At 36.7% G+C, this 15,982-nt stretch overlaps 1 protein-coding gene across 1 annotated transcript in view; it reads right to left on the minus strand.

The window, feature by feature from the left end:
- Nucleotides 1-15,382, minus strand: part of LOC141927378 (macrophage mannose receptor 1-like) — a 34,453-nt gene extending 19,071 nt beyond the window's left edge. Inside the window, exons 1-13 of the mRNA XM_074834559.1 lie at nucleotides 15,309-15,382; nucleotides 13,040-13,441; nucleotides 11,732-11,905; nucleotides 10,355-10,513; nucleotides 9,334-9,447; nucleotides 8,723-8,857; nucleotides 7,690-7,872; nucleotides 5,898-6,055; nucleotides 5,118-5,231; nucleotides 4,690-4,805; nucleotides 4,233-4,381; nucleotides 1,748-1,947; nucleotides 202-329 (exon numbers count right to left, since the gene is read on the minus strand). Of these exons, the coding sequence (XP_074690660.1) occupies nucleotides 202-329; nucleotides 1,748-1,947; nucleotides 4,233-4,381; nucleotides 4,690-4,805; nucleotides 5,118-5,231; nucleotides 5,898-6,055; nucleotides 7,690-7,872; nucleotides 8,723-8,857; nucleotides 9,334-9,447; nucleotides 10,355-10,513; nucleotides 11,732-11,905; nucleotides 13,040-13,441; nucleotides 15,309-15,366 (2,090 nt within the window). The 5' untranslated portion in view covers nucleotides 15,367-15,382. The remainder of the gene's footprint in view (nucleotides 1-201; nucleotides 330-1,747; nucleotides 1,948-4,232; nucleotides 4,382-4,689; nucleotides 4,806-5,117; nucleotides 5,232-5,897; nucleotides 6,056-7,689; nucleotides 7,873-8,722; nucleotides 8,858-9,333; nucleotides 9,448-10,354; nucleotides 10,514-11,731; nucleotides 11,906-13,039; nucleotides 13,442-15,308) is intronic.
- Nucleotides 15,383-15,982: the final 600 nt, after the last annotated feature.

Raw genomic sequence — 15,982 nt, forward strand, 5'->3', positions numbered from 1 at the left:
TATTTTAATTTCCTAGATTAAAGAACTCTTTTTTTTCATGAAACAGTTAAAAACATTCATGAGTGGATAAAATTTCAAAGTATCACAGGTTTTTTGGCTTGTGAGGAATCTGTATATTTCAGAAATCCTCTAAGAGCATTCAAATAGTTCATATGAAACATCTCTTAAATCTGATAAGATAAATATACAGTAGATACTCACTATGTTGCTCTTACTAGTAATGGTATCTCCTCTTTACTGTTAATGGTGACCAGATCCCCTCCTATTTGTCTACAAAATTCTCGAGCTTCAAGCCATGATTTCTTTTTGGTATTTGATCTGTAAAAACACTATGGAGAAATTACTTTAAAACATATTATCTATGTTATAATAAAACAAAGACTCATAGTCTCACTCACCCATAAATGAGGTTTCATACAAGCCAAGTCCGTAAGAGAAATAGAATTAATTACTCTGTTCATAAATTTTTTGCACTAGAGTTGTCTAGCAAGTTAGCATAGTGGTAACAAACAAAGGAAAGGAAAGGAATTGCTAGAAGGGAATACAATTTCCTTTAACTTGTTTTACTTGGAGGAGGGCCCAGGCCACCTTCAAGGTGAAGGGAAAGGAGAGTGTTTGTGGTGGAGAGATAGGGTGGCCTGGGAAGAATCTGAAGATGCAGACAAAAGAATAACCTTATGGTTGTTTACAACTCTCACTTTACATTTGTAATATGATGTCTAACATTTTGGTAGTTTAACAGAATATACACAAGTTTGACAAAATCTAAAAATGGTGATATGGGAATAAAGCAACCCAAGTAAATAGCATTCCAACTGAGTTTGAAAGAAATGAAAAAAATAACATAATAAAAAGAGAACTCATTAATTCAATAAAGTGTTAACAAATATTAACATCTTACACTTACTTAGCACATGTCTATTCTGCATGATACTAAATCAATATTTGCACATTACCCTCATTTCTTGTTCAAAATCCTTTTGTATGCATGCTCAGACATAACTGAGTGTACTTCAGATAGGAGTTATCTGTAACTTTGCATCAGAAACTCTCCAATAAATATCCTTCATAAACACTTATTTAATTAAGGTTTTATGTGACTTTTTATGCTTTATTTGGGGTGATAGTGTGCTTATCTTAACAAGGTCCAGCCTTAGGCATTGTGCTACTTGTTGGATACACTTCACTGTTTCTCTGCTTTGTTCCCTGAACTCTCACACACCTCAGATAAATCTTTGCACAACCTAGTGACCACAACGGATATAGAGCCATGTAGCAGCCAAGCTTTGCTGCTTCTGCTTTTTAATATGGCCTTTTGACATTGTTCTCTCAACAATTTTGCAAATATTGTCTCTTGTTTCTTCTTTTTTCTCTTTTCTTTGTCTTTCTAAGGACTTGATATTTACGTTCCTCTTCTTGCCTTTTCTGCTCCAATTCATTCAACCCCTAGGACACAAACTTCCTCATTTTCTTTCCTGTGTCATTCTCTGTCCCCCTGTGACCAGTCCATTCAACCTTATCTTTCTTCCTTAGTTTCTCTTCTCTTATTGATAATTCCCTGAGATGTTTGGGGGTTTTCTGGGGTTTTTTGTGTGTTGTTTTTGTGTTTGTTTTTTTTTTTTTTCTATATTCCAATCTCAGATACTGCAAAATAAAGGTGTCACTTCTTTTTCTGTCTTCTCCCCTACGCCCCCCTCCCTGAGAAATTAAAAGCCTTTCTTCTTCATTTAACTATTTGGGCACTTACTTTAAAACAGGAATTACTATGGTTGTTTTCTACCCAACCTTCAGGGCATGTGGGGACTGGAGCAGTAGTTGGAAGAGGTGGAGCTGTTGCACTCTTCGCCCACTGCTTACAGATATATTTTTGTTTTGTCTCACAGTCGAGAACATCCCATAATCCAGCTGCAGTCCCAGTTCTCATGGCTACACATCCTGGATTACTTCCTTTATGAGAAACAAAAAACAAGTTGGATATTTTACATAGTCTAAATTCTTTAATTCTTACTTAAAATCTTTGAGCAGCAGCTATACAAAATAACACTTGAATAACAGAGTTATAATTTAAGTGATTTTCACACAGGCAAAGAGTAGTATTTTCTGTCTGAGGAGGTCATAATTAGTTTGGGATCCTGCTTTTTCTTTTTTTTTTTTTTAATGTCCTGCATAATTACTTCTATGGGTAGAAACTAAGTTGGTGTTTAGTTTTTTTACTGTGAAGTCAAGGGAGGACCTACCGTTTCATATCAGGTAGCATAACCTCGGTCACTAGTGATTTTGATATAGATGGAAACAAATCCCTTGGTACATACATAGGGCAGGTATGCAAACCTCAACAGAGACTTGTGACATTTGCTGTAATTTTAGTATATTCTCTCAGAGGGAACCAGAGGTGCATACATCATAGCAGATGCAGTCAGATGCACACAATGGACTTATACAATGGCTTATTCATGTTCTTTCTTTATTTCCTAAGTATTCTTAACATTTTATTTGCTTTCTGATTCCTGTTAAGCACAGACCTGATGTTTTAATGTCTACCATGGTGCCAAGAACTGACTCAACATTAAATGGTCAGCTCTAAGTCCATCATTTTATGTCAATTCAAGACACATATTTGTTCCTATCAGCATCACTTTACATGCATCAAAGTTCACCTGACATTTTACTGATCATGTTCAGTCACTATTCTCCTGAGATTGTCCTGCATTTTCTCACAGGCACATCTTCACCGTCTTCAGAAATAATTTAGTATCATCAGCAAATCTTGTCACCTCACTATTTCACTTTTTCCAGATTGTGTGTAAATATGTTGAACAGTGTGGGATTTGGCACAGATCATTATGGGACTCTGTTGGTGAACACTCTTCCCCAGTGAAAAATAGCCCACATAAAAACCCCCACCTTCCATTCCCTGCTTTTTGATCAAAATTTTTATTCATGTAAGAGTTTTCTTGTGTCAGGTCAGATTAGGTGAAAAGCTTTTGGTAATTGAGATAGACCACACTAACTGCATTTCCCTTATTTGTATGCTTTTGGCTCCTGTGGGGAGGTCTAGGAGATCTGTGAGCATGACCTCCCTTTACACAAGTAATTTTATATATCTTTCCCACTATATCTTCTTTATTCTATTCTTTATTACAAATTCAGCTAATTTACCAATGACTTATTGGTCTGTATTTCCCCACATCTCTCTGGAACCATTTTATATATTGGCACCAACTTTGCCTTTTTTCACCCCTTAGCCGTCAAGGCGTTTTAACAGGTAGTTACACGTTAAAGCGAACAGTTCACTTAGTGTAACCTTCACAGCACTTGGATGCTTTTGCAGCTGTGGTTAGTCCTGACTTGCTATTCTTCAGGTAATTTATTTGTTCTATAATATATTCTCCTGGTATTTCAGTTTGAAATAGACTCTCCAATCATACCCTCACAAAGAAACTTTCAGCAAAGAAAGCCCGTTTTCTTCCTCAGTGAACACAGATGCAAGGAAACTAATTTTTCTTCACTGTTCCAGACTGATCTCCAAGTGCTCCCTTTATACTCTGATCACCTGCTGGCACCACAGACTCCCTGTCAAGATTTTTTCTCATGGCATTTACAGAAGTTTTATTACTCGCAGTCTTTTGCAATTTTTTATTATTTTTATTTTATTTTACAATTTATAGCTTCACTGAATATTTTTGAGAAAGTTTTCAGACAAGTGATCACTAGGAAGGATGTAGTGTATCTTGGGGAGAACAGATTTCCTCATGACACGTCAAAATCTTGTTTTCTGTGCTTCTGCAGAGTATGATCCCGTGAATGCAGTTTTCTTAGTAACACAAGTAAAAAAAGTAATTGTATGATCATATTTTGATACTGTGATTTTCTAATTCTAACTTAAAATCCTTATTACAGTTGGTCTGTTTCAAACTCTCCTCTCAGGCTAACTTTTCCACTAGAGGGATGAGTGTGGAATAGTCTCAGGAGCTGTCTGTAACTGCTGTTTATCTCTTTGTGAGGATGAGCCAAAAAGGTTAATCTTATTGGTAAATATATCAGATGTCCCAATATAAAACTGCAGTTCAAATTGTTCCTTTTGAAATTAAAAGATGTGGTTTGAGAACTGCCAGTTCTTGTAAAATATACTGAAAGCTTAAAACATAAAATTCATAGGACATTGCCAATATAAACCCAAATAGGGACCATGACCTCAGAGAGTACCTACCATCAACTGTCACAGCACCTACCAGGCATTGCTGCACCCCAGTGTGTGAAGGAGACGACTTCACCATTGGCCCACCTGAAAGTGCCTTGGTCCTCCACATCAGAGAGACCAAGCCAGAAATATTTCTCAGGCCTCAGCCCAACAAGGCTAATCAGATAGGCTTGTTCATATCTGTAAGAGGGATCATAAAGACGCAAGAGAAAACTAAGTCATTTATCCAAATCCTACTTGTCTAATCTGATGATGAATCCTTTTCTCCTTTTCCTTGCTTCAGATGGGGGGAGAGGACCTTATGATAGGATTCTGACTCTCTATAAATCAACAAACAAAAGTGAGACTTATTTGTTGTTCAACTAGAGATCTCATCTGTAACTTAGATAACTTGTTGTTTGACATTGTGTTACAATTGTAGTTCCAGAAATATTTCAGAACATACTACCATTTCCTATTTAAAAGCCAAGGAAAAGTCATTATCATACCTGTTTTCAACTGTGGCTAAGTAACCTTTTTCTTCTTCACAAGTGGTATTTGCTTCTGAAAATGTTGCTGGAACATGTCCAATAAAATAGCAGTAGGTCCCATATCTTCTCCAGCCCTGTAACATGATTTTAGGATTTCCATATAACTTTTAAATAATCGTGATATCATGTATTAAGTGAGCTATACTGTTTCAAAGTGAATGAAACGCAATTATTATGAATATTATGAATTAGAAACCTTTCTCAGTGAAATTACAAATTCCTTCTAAGCAGTTTCTGTAAATGGCTTTCTAAAGTTTAAAGTAACTGAGAAATGTCATAATAATATAAAAAATATAGATACATAAATAATATAAATAATTCTAGATAATTCTCAGACAAGGTACTTTTTTGATCTGAGAAATTATTTTCCATTCTTATATACTTACTTTTTTGCAGCCTGCATCAGTAATTTCCTTTTCTCCAGCTATTTGTGATATAGGTTTTCTTTTACAAATGTAGCCAGCTTTCTTCTCACAGATATAGTCTGCCCAATCGCCATCCTGTGGCAGGAAAAAAAAAATGAAATAACAATGAAATGAAGATTAATAATCTAAAGAAAATTAATAATTTCTTTCTTTATAATAAAAACTATTCATTTTCTTTCTCCTTTCATTTTGAAACAGAAATTATTTTTTTTTCTTATCCAATTCCCCTAATTGATAATAAAAACAAATCTGTTCACAATTAGTGAAATAGTAGACTGGGCTATGATAGTACATCTATGGCTGCTAGTGATTAAGAGGGGGTGAGGGTGCAGGGAGCTGGTCCCCGACCTGTTCTGCAGGGCCCTGCACAGGCAGTTGTGCCATGCAGGGATGGGCAGATGAGCAGGCACAAAGGAGGCAGCAGGGATCGCCACATCACCTGTACCACCAGAGGAAAAAAAAGCAGGAGAATGTACTTAAACTACATTCAGAGACCTGTTTTATAGCCCTAATAATTTGATCAGTGACTTTCAGATGAACTTACAGAGAAAATTTCATCAATGATGCCGTAACGCAATCATTTTTTTTTTTTTTTTAATGAAAGGTCATATTTAACTTCATCCTTTGTCCCCACATACCCTTTTCTGGCCCTAGCCAGTTGCTGAAATAGCAGGGCACATTATTCTTTTATTAAGAAGTTAGTATCAATATTAAAGTAAAATATGTATTGAGTAATGTTACCTGGCCCTTGATCAGTACACAATCTTCTGGCCTGTTGTTTGTGGTGGATGGCTCTCCCACGTGCCATTTTGTGTATGTCACTGGTGTACCATCACTCCATTCAAAATACATTTGAACCTTATAATCATTCAGCCCAATCCATAGCTTGTCTGTCGGCTCTAAAACATGGAAATACAGAACTAGAAAAGACCTCTTATGCCACTGCATCCTTTTCACAGTACCCTTGAGCTCTAGAACATATAATCCCTTTCATAAATTTATGAAACATAAAATTATTTAGTGTTGCATGATAATTTAAAAATTAATATTTTCACATAGATGTTAGAATAAAGATAGTATGCATTGGAAAATTAGGCTGTAATGAAATCCCTGCACTAGATAAAAAAATTTTGCTTCTTTTCCTCATAGCAGTGGAAGAAGAATAAATTACCAGCCTAATGTTAATACACCATGGTGGTACTATAGAACTGTGTGAATAGTTACTTTTTAGGTTCTGTTGTCTTGGTCAGATTTCAAAATACTGTTTTAATGTAACTTGAAACATGGATGTTTTAAGCTTCTTTCCACAAAATGGAAAAAAACAAAACAAAACAAAACAGAGAAAATCCCTAAGCCCAGCCCCTCAGTTCAGGATCACTTGTTTAGGCAATAATTAAAATCAAAATTTCAACAACATCCAACTCAGCAGGGGAAGGCTGTCAGCAACTGGATCTAACTTTGGGACTGGCCCTGCTCCAAGCCAAGGCTGGATCAAATGACCTCCAGGATTCCTTCTGGCCTAAACTATGGTTTTAGGCATTCTTAATGAAAGGAAAGCAAGGAAAATGAAAGGTAAGTTCAGGCAGCATTCACAAAAATAAGAAAGAAAGAAAGATATGGAAGGATATTCACAATTTCTTTAGTAGTCACTAAACAGGGGTATGATACCAGAATCAAAAAGTATAAGAAACCCAAAATATCTCCTTGTATGGTTGGACACCAAGCAAATTACTTTTTCTTCAGAAAGGATTTTTTTCTCTCTTGAATATCTTTCACTTTTTCAATTGTTAATAAAACCTCTAAGCATGAAAAAAAAAAGAAACAAACCAATAGTTAACAGGGGCAATAAGTAGCAACGTGTCTACAGACTCCTCATGTTTCTGCCAGAGATTTCAAAAAAGCCACAACGAGACCTCTCTGACATGTTAGATCCAGTGACCTGAGTATGGTTCTTTAGGCAGCCCAGGCAATTCCACAGCTTGCTGCCTGGAAACCTCCTTGGCTAGCTTTTCTGATCTTTTCCATCTGGCAGTGTAGAGAGCTAAATTTTTCTTTAGTAGGTTTCCTCCATCACTCTGCAGAGACCTGTGAACTTGTTGATCTGGGTGCTGGTTGACCACAAAACATGGAAAATGACTTAGAGCCACCCTGTAAGTTCCCCAAATGCACAGAAAGCAGTACAAATATGTTATTTTTCCATTAAAAGCACTCTTTGAAAGTGGAAGTTATATTTCATAATCCTTTCACTAAGAAAGCTTGTCACTGGGATGACTGATGTCCTTCTACCCTCATGCAAACCAAAGAACAAGTCAAGATAGTTGGGTAAGTCTGAAAGTTGCAGCACAGAAGGGGGCATCCATTTTGAAGCAGAAAGGAAACTGCGCCAGCCTGATGCCACTGGACCTCTGGCTCCTTGCATGTCTTTGGCTGCAGTGTTTTGTGTTAATACAGCTGCTACATCTCAATTCAGTTGGCTGGTGCTTCTTACATGCAAAGGCAAACACCACCCCGCCCACCCCCTTGAAACACTCACTGTACCCAAGCCGAGACACTATAAAGCTGTGTTCCTCAAGACTTTGGATGCTGGCCAGGTGACTCCCTTCCTTCTGACAAGACATCAAAGCTTCTTCCCATACTTTGGTCTCCCTGAAGATCTTGTAACAGTGATCTACATATGGTTTCCATCCATCTGGGCAAGCAACAGGCCCAATGTCACCTGGGAACAAACATCTCTTTTAGAGGAGTTCAAATGCCATGCAAGGGACATGATACTGAAAATATTTTCACTTATTCTACACAAAAGTTCTAAACTAAACATTTTCTTTGGAAATTCTCATTATAAAGAAATGATGGACATAAAACATAATAAACATAAATATGATTCTAAATCTGGCGATTTTTAGCTTAGAAAAGGAAAGCTTTTTAATACAAGTATTATTTAATAGAAATTGTAGGGTTCTTACATAGTCAAATGTCTGTAACAAATACACTAACGTATTAACAGCTTCCGTATTACTTAGTATTTATTTGTCAGATAAGAAAAATCAGAAGTTATCTGCACCTAACATAGAATGCATATGACTTTTTAAAAGTTTAAGTATATTGACAGAGTAAAAGTCACCTAGACAGATTTACAACTAGACATACACATAGGGGAAACACCAACAGGGAAATTTTTATATACTTATAATATCTTTTATCTTTACAATGTGTTGGTCTTTCTTCCTTTTGCTTATTTTTACTAACATCCCTCTCCTTAAGAATAATTTTTGGTTTGTTCTCCCTTTTTGTGCTCAGTAGGGTGTGTATCCAAAGTGGAGGCCTGACTACCAAACCATGGACAGATAGGATAAGTTGGACATTCTTTGCTTATACCTGTTTCTTTCTGTGTGTTGTGGGACTGGAAATCAGCCTAGAAAGGGTGCAATGGTTGTAAAAAACAAACCAGATAAACAAGGAATAGTTTCTATTTCTAATAAAATTCTCCTACTCATCTTTGTCAATGTGAATGACAAGGAATTCAGATAAGAGCTTTAACTTTTAATTATCAACATATATCAACATACCTGAGGGAACCAGGGTAAAGTTTCTTTTCTTACAAATGTAACCAAGTTTCTGATCACATTCCAAATTTTGCCATTTAGCTTTTGTTTCAGGATTCAAAACTGCACAGAGTTTTCCAGATTCTGGAGAGGGGTTTCCTTTGGGAAAAGTACAGGAAAAGAAAGTAAACTTTTCTGAAAGGCAAATAGAGCTCTAAGCTCTAAAATGCACAGGAGAAATCGCTCCTGGCTGAAGTGAGAGCCCCCTTCCCAGCTTTGGCAAGAACTGAGGTAGATCTCCAGTAGTAGGAATGTCTGTATAAAATGTAGTATCATTTAAGCAGATATGAACATGTAACCCCCTCATAGCTTTGTTGCTACAGACAAGACATGGAAGACTGTATATTTTTGGGAAAGACAGTGTTCAGACCTGAAATATTTTTGCAATACACAGAAGTTTCTGGCATACATTGCCATTAAAAAAAAAAAAAAAAAAAAGTTATTTCTAAAGCTAAAGCAAGAAAAGCTAAATACCTATCTCATGACATATCTATCCAGTAATAGAATTTAAAGCAGTATTTGAGCTATGTATTTTTTTTCTTCAGAAATACAGAATCAAATAAAGTCACAGCTACCTGGAGCCCAGTTTAAGTACTGGAAAGGGCTGCCTCCAATCCACTCCCATCCACTCCTCAAGTCCAGTCTGTTGAGTCCAATCCACAGTGCAGAATCTGTATCTTCTGTTAACTCTAATAACCAAAAGAAGATAACTGATTTTATAAATCATTTTTTTTATTAGCAATAGTCACTAATAATGTCTCTAGGAAGACTTACAGTTCTTAAATATCTAACTACAAATATCTTTAGATGCTGAGATAACTGATAAATTGAAATATGATGAAGCTTTGATTACTGTAAAAAGCAAACAAACAAAAAACCCCCTTATTCTATCACTTAATGCAAAATGAGCACAGATGTGATGTGACAGACAATATCCAAAATGAAAGTGTTTCTGTAGAATATGGTAATTCTGTACAACATTGGATTTAAGTAGAAATATTGGTACAGTGTAAATATAAACAATAATACTAAAGCTCTTAGAAGTTAAATTCATCTTTAAAAATAACGAGATTCTTCCATACCATTCCTCCAGCAATACATGGGTAGGTAGCGTCACGATTTGGTGTGAATAACTGATACTTTTAAGTTTGTCAAATGAAAAAATCAGATGTCAAACTGCATTTGACATAAAACACATCTTTCTTTTGGCACAAAGGTATCAATTTTCTCTTATTTTCAATTTGTTTTAAAGGTTCCTTTTGACCAGAAATGAAACTTTCACTTCTTTCAATTTTCAGAATTTCTTTTCTTCTTAAAAAAAAAAAAAAAAATCAACAAAGTTTCAATATAAGATAACATTTTTAAATAGAAAGCCTAACTGTTACACTTGCAGGATGCTGGAATACTTTGAATCGTAATTAAATTTGGCAGTGATTTTTATATGAACTTGCAAATTCTAAAAGATTTTTTTTTTTTACTTACTCATGCCTATTTAGGACCATAGACATTAGCCAAAACCATTCTAAATATTCCTTAGCTATGATGAAGGACTGAACAGAGCTTGAATGTAAGTCAGGGTTTGCTTTACTTCCTTACCTTTAATGTATGTTTGTTCATGAATGTCTGTGATACTCATTAATTCTGCATTTTGCTGCTGACAGCTCTTCCTGGCTTGGTGCCATGTGAGAGCCGACTCAGAGTTTATTTGGTAGTGTACATTTGTTAACAGATCTGTAGTCCAGGTGGTGTCTTTATCTGTGGAGAAAATAATTAATTTGGGGGTGATAGAAACTCACCCACAGAAAAATGAGTTGCAGGTCCTCATTATGCAAGGCATGCTCATCAAATGTCACCTGTGCTATTCTTTCAAGAGCACTGAAAATGTTACAGGAGGCATGGGGAAGGGCTTCTGGATGAGCCTGTCACACAGCTTCAGAGCCCAGGCACAGCAATGGTGCTGAGCTGCATTGTGCTCTTCTTCTAATTACCTTTGTGTTTTTGGTCTGTTGAAGACCTATATACATGCTCTAATAGAGCACAACACAAAAGTGAATCAGATACTTGATTTTTCCCAAAAGTCATTATGAAGTTGAATTTTAAAAAAGAACCGAGAGCTCAGACTGACATTCAGAAGCTTTGAAAATTATTCACTGACCCTATGTTGCATGCTTTTTGGGCTCAGTGTCCTAGGTATCTTTGTAGGGACCTGGAAAGCATATTTGACTATGGATTTGAACCACACCAAAAGAACATTTTGAATCAACTGGGGTAAAGAAGCATTTTAGTAATAAGAGACATAATGTTGAACAGGAGCAATGAGGAGGAACATAGGGGAAAGATGAGAAGTGTCAGGAGGAGTCTTCAATGCCTTGAATGCAAAGGTCCCCTGTCAAGAACAAGGGGGAAGTGACCACAGAAATGGTAGACAGTTTTCAGAAAGAGATTGAAGTTGTACAGAAATGCCAGGGATGGGAGGCAGTTGCCAGAATGGATGGAAAGACTGTTTCCCAGGCATATATGGATAGGGAATAGCATGGATAAAAGGGCACATTTTCACGAAATATTCACATGAGAATCGTGCAGACTGAAATGTTAACTTCATCATTAATCATCCTACAGCACTCATTTTTGTGCCCACATCATCACAACGGGCTCCTCAGAGAAGGGTTTTACAACAGTGACAGCACACATCCTGACTGGGAAACAGTGAGGAGCTCAAAATTATCATGCTGCTCAGCAACACCCCCACAATTAGTGGGAACTGCATGCTGGTTTACTTTTCAATCACACTTTTCTCCACATCTTTATGCAACATATTATTTCCTTGTGTAGAGATATGCAGGATGTGGCAATACACTATATACTAAAGTACATTCTTGTAAACTATGCATTATTATAAAGATATCCATATACTGTTAGTGCTGGTTTGCCAATACCACAGTGAGGGGAACTGCATGGGAACAGGTAACGTACCTTTTAATGGGCAAAATCCATATCGCTGGTCTGTGTCATAGTCTGCAGTGGTTGCACACCAGAGCCGGCCATCTGACCGGCCAGCGTCTGTGCACCCAGCATACCATTGCTTATTATACATGAAAGGAAATACACAGGGTGCCCCGAAAGCATTTCCTAGAAGTGTAAATGTCTCTGAGAAGACAAAATGACAAAGGTAGTATGGGAAATAATAAATGAATATAAACTGTGAAAAATAGGAAGCATATGCTAATGACTGAATTGAATCTCAAAGTGCTTCCCATGTTACCTTTCCCATAACCATAACAAAATTAATTTCAACACTTTTTCAGACTTAAGCTGCTGACATATGTTTTAGAGAAGTGCTATTGTGATGTAAAGTAATATTTCATAAATGAGATCTACAACTAGATTTTTGTTCAATATGCTTTTACAAACTTACTAAGGCTCCAGACCTCTGCTCTAAGATACTACTATTTTAAACAATGTTAAGATTTATATAAAATGTGCAAGAGGAGGAACTAATATTTAGAAGTCCTACTTCCCGGAAAAATAAACATCAGGTTAGACAATCCATCTCTGTTATTATTCCAGTAACCATTTAAGTATCTCACATACTGTGGAGCAGCTCCCACATGCAAGGCTCAGAGTTTAATACTTCAAACATCCTGTGAGATGATTTTCAGAACGTTCATTCTGAATGTGGGAAAGACATTCAGATCAATCAGACTTCAGTTAATCACAAAGGATAATTGCGCTGGTAATTATAATTATTCCATAAACATCCTCATCTGCTGAGTTACAAAAGCCACATTTCATCTGTCTACACTGGTACTTCCAGCCCTTTCTCAGCTCACCCATATTGTGCTTCTTTCTTGAAGATATAATTACATTTCCATGGTGCTCTATAAGAAGCTTATTAGTGTTTATGCTCTCTATTAACAAAGTAGTGACACACAATGGTGAGCAATAGTGACTTTAGAGAATACTTATATGTAGTATAAGAGTGAGTATGTATATATGTGTATACTAATATATAATATCTATTTAGAGAATATATAAAGAGTATATGTAATACTTATAATACTTGTGATACTAATATAATACTTATACTAAAAATATTGTGTATATAACACATAGTTTGACATAAATATGACATTAAATTTAAGGCTAACTCCCTCAGTACACTGATTTTCTAAAACTCTGATGGTCACTGAAGGAATCAGAGTAGTCAGAGCCAAAGATCCAGAACACTCTAATACTCACAAAGAAATTAGTGCAAAGGACAAAAGAATCAATTTTCTGTACCTTCATAACCCCGGGAACATAAAACATCCATGGCCCCATAGATCTCCCACTTATTCTTTGCATTCAGCTCCTTCTTTAACAAAACATTATCATGTTCTTCATTGCCAGGACAGAAAAACAAATCTTCTCCTTGGATTGCAAGAAGGCTTTCATTTCTGCATTCCCACCACTGGAGCTCACTTGTTTGATTACATGGATACAGAGTGATCACAGCCTGATCCTCCTTCGATGACACCCCCAGGCATAGGTTCAGTCTCACACTCATAAGCTGATGATCAGTGATCCACCTGAATTTTTGTGATTCGTTGTCTTGATGGCAAGTTGCAGTTCTAACTGACTGCGTGATAGATGCCTGAAGACAGAGCTTGTGGTCTTTATTATACAGTAAAAATGTTTCAGTTTCTGTGAAACAAAACAATACATAGTAAATGGTTAATATAGAATATATGTATAGTGGATATGTGACATGATTCTGCTTCCCATTCACATGAACAAGGAGACATTGCATTCGTATTTGATAAAAACATGATGTATTTGAGCAGTCCAGTGCAAGATCAATTTTACTGATTAAAAAGCAATAAGGTAGACAATAAGATATGTATTTCATTGTTATATGTCAACATACTGTAGATTAGTGGCAGTCAGCAGCATCAGCACAGCTGAGTGCAGCTTGTTGGATTGATTTTCATCAGTCACATGAATTCCCTCAACTACACTGCTATTACCATTACCCTATTTCCACCTATCCTCACATGCATGGCCATGTAGACCTCTGACCTCTACAAACTTTCCTCACCCTGGCAGATCTTACAGGTCTCCTAGTGAGGTGACAGCCATCTTTGCTGAGCCATTTGTCTCCCCACTCTCAAATTCACATTTCCTTTCCTTTTCACTGAACACCTCTGGACCTCACAGGGGGTATTCTGGGCTCATTGACCTTGCTGACCCATAGACCTGCGGTATCTGCTATGAGCCATTGGAATGTAAAACTAGGAACAACATAGGGAAACCAATCACAGTCTGAGAAAGTAGCAAGGGCTGGGTAGTAGTAGCATCTGACCACCACTTGGCAATGTGGAAAGGCTGATGGAAGTCAGAAGGTCCATCTGTACCGGAAATTGGGTCCCTAGCTCTCCAAGTAGTTTCTCTGATCATGTCTACAGTGTTGGCTCAAATATAAAGTAGAAGTAGCTGAGTTAATTTCAGTCCCACAGTGAGTTTATCAGTATCAGTAGTGAATCATGCCTATGAATTTGCTCTGCTGCTTTGTGGTGTACTTTGTGAACCACCTAGTTTTATTTCCCTCCAAAGCTTGTGGGATTCATAACCAGTTTTGGTTCCTCATACATCTATCTCTTGATCACTGGGTGTCATATTTAATTAAAATGTATTTAAAACCTGAAGAAATTTAATTTAAAAACCTGCAAAAAGTTGATATCTGTTTAGTTGATAATATACAGTACACTAAAAATAATTATTCTGGTCTGCAGTGATACCATGGGTAATTAAAAAAACACCACGTGTTCCAAGGCAATCCATAACAATTTACAAAGCTAAAAAGATTTAACCTTAAACATTCAGGTTACCAGAAGCCATCTGTTTAACACCTACAATTGAAGCACAGCTAAAGGGATGGCAGTAATATTGTCACTGCAATTCTACAATAACTCTCCTAAATTTTATCCAACTTCATTTCACAAAAATTTTATTTCCTCCACTTTATCAATGCCAGTGAATTCAGTGAGTCTGTTCAAAACAGTGAATGAAAATAATCCTCTTTATAAGCACTAAGTCTCTCTAGAATGCACAGTCATCTGTGACCATCTTAATGTCCTACAAATAATTCCACATTTCACCACTCCTGGAATTTTTCCTGCCTGATTTTACTAACCATTATCTAGACACCAACAGCTCAAAATCAGAACACAGAAGTAAAGAATAAAAAAATAAAATTTGGGGAAAAAAAAAAGACACTTAAACATATCTCATTATTTTCTTAGGTCTGATCTTCTGGGGTTATTGAAATGATAGTGCCACTATCTATGAATGAAGTCATTAAGAATTCAGTTTTTGCTTCCTTCTCTATCCATTTCTTTTTTCTGTTGGATCCTGCCCTTGCCTTTTGCCCGCCATTAAGAGGCTCCCCATCTATATGTTCCAAACTAATAATGTACATATAGGCACAGAACCATGAATCACCCAGAAATGCCAAAGGATATGGAACCTCTTTCACAGACACCTTTACGGGAAGCAAGGGGGAGGCACTTACCCACCAGCTGCAAAGCACTGTGAACAAGAGAAAGAACAAGCAAGCACCCGGAGAGCATAATTGTAGATGCTGTTTTCTTTTCTTCCGTTCACCAAAAGCTGGACGATGAGAGTTACCAGCAATAAAGTCCTGCTGAGGAGAGAACAGTGACCAGTCCTCTGCAGTTTCAAAGGCTGGATGGTTGGATAGAAATCTCAGAGTGATAAATAAGGAAATATTCTGTCACATGTCACATTTCAAAAAAACCAAGGCCACACAGCACAAATTTTGCCTTCGAAAAAGAATGACTTATCACTGAGGGGAAACTGTGTTGCCTTGAGAAAACAGGTGATACACAGATGGTTATATCTCAATACTTTCCTGCTATCTCTCCTGACAAGACATCTGGGGAGCTCACGGGATCAAATCAACAGTGAAATACCAAAGACAGAAATTCAGACTCAGCTTTTAAAACTTACACCTTAATTACACAGTGAAAAAATACCATCAGGAAAACATGTCAGTCTCATATTTTCATGTGTGAGATGAGACAGGATTGAATTTTAGAGGATTTAAGTGAAATTTACTCTGCAGGACATTATAAAAATATCTTCCCTTCTAAATGAGATTGCCATTGTCCTACTGACCTTCATTTCTACATAAATGCAACTAGGAGACTAGCACCCATAGCTACC

This window comes from Strix aluco, chromosome 1 (genome assembly GCF_031877795.1).
Source record: "Strix aluco isolate bStrAlu1 chromosome 1, bStrAlu1.hap1, whole genome shotgun sequence".
NCBI classification, from domain to species: domain Eukaryota; kingdom Metazoa; phylum Chordata; class Aves; order Strigiformes; family Strigidae; genus Strix; species Strix aluco.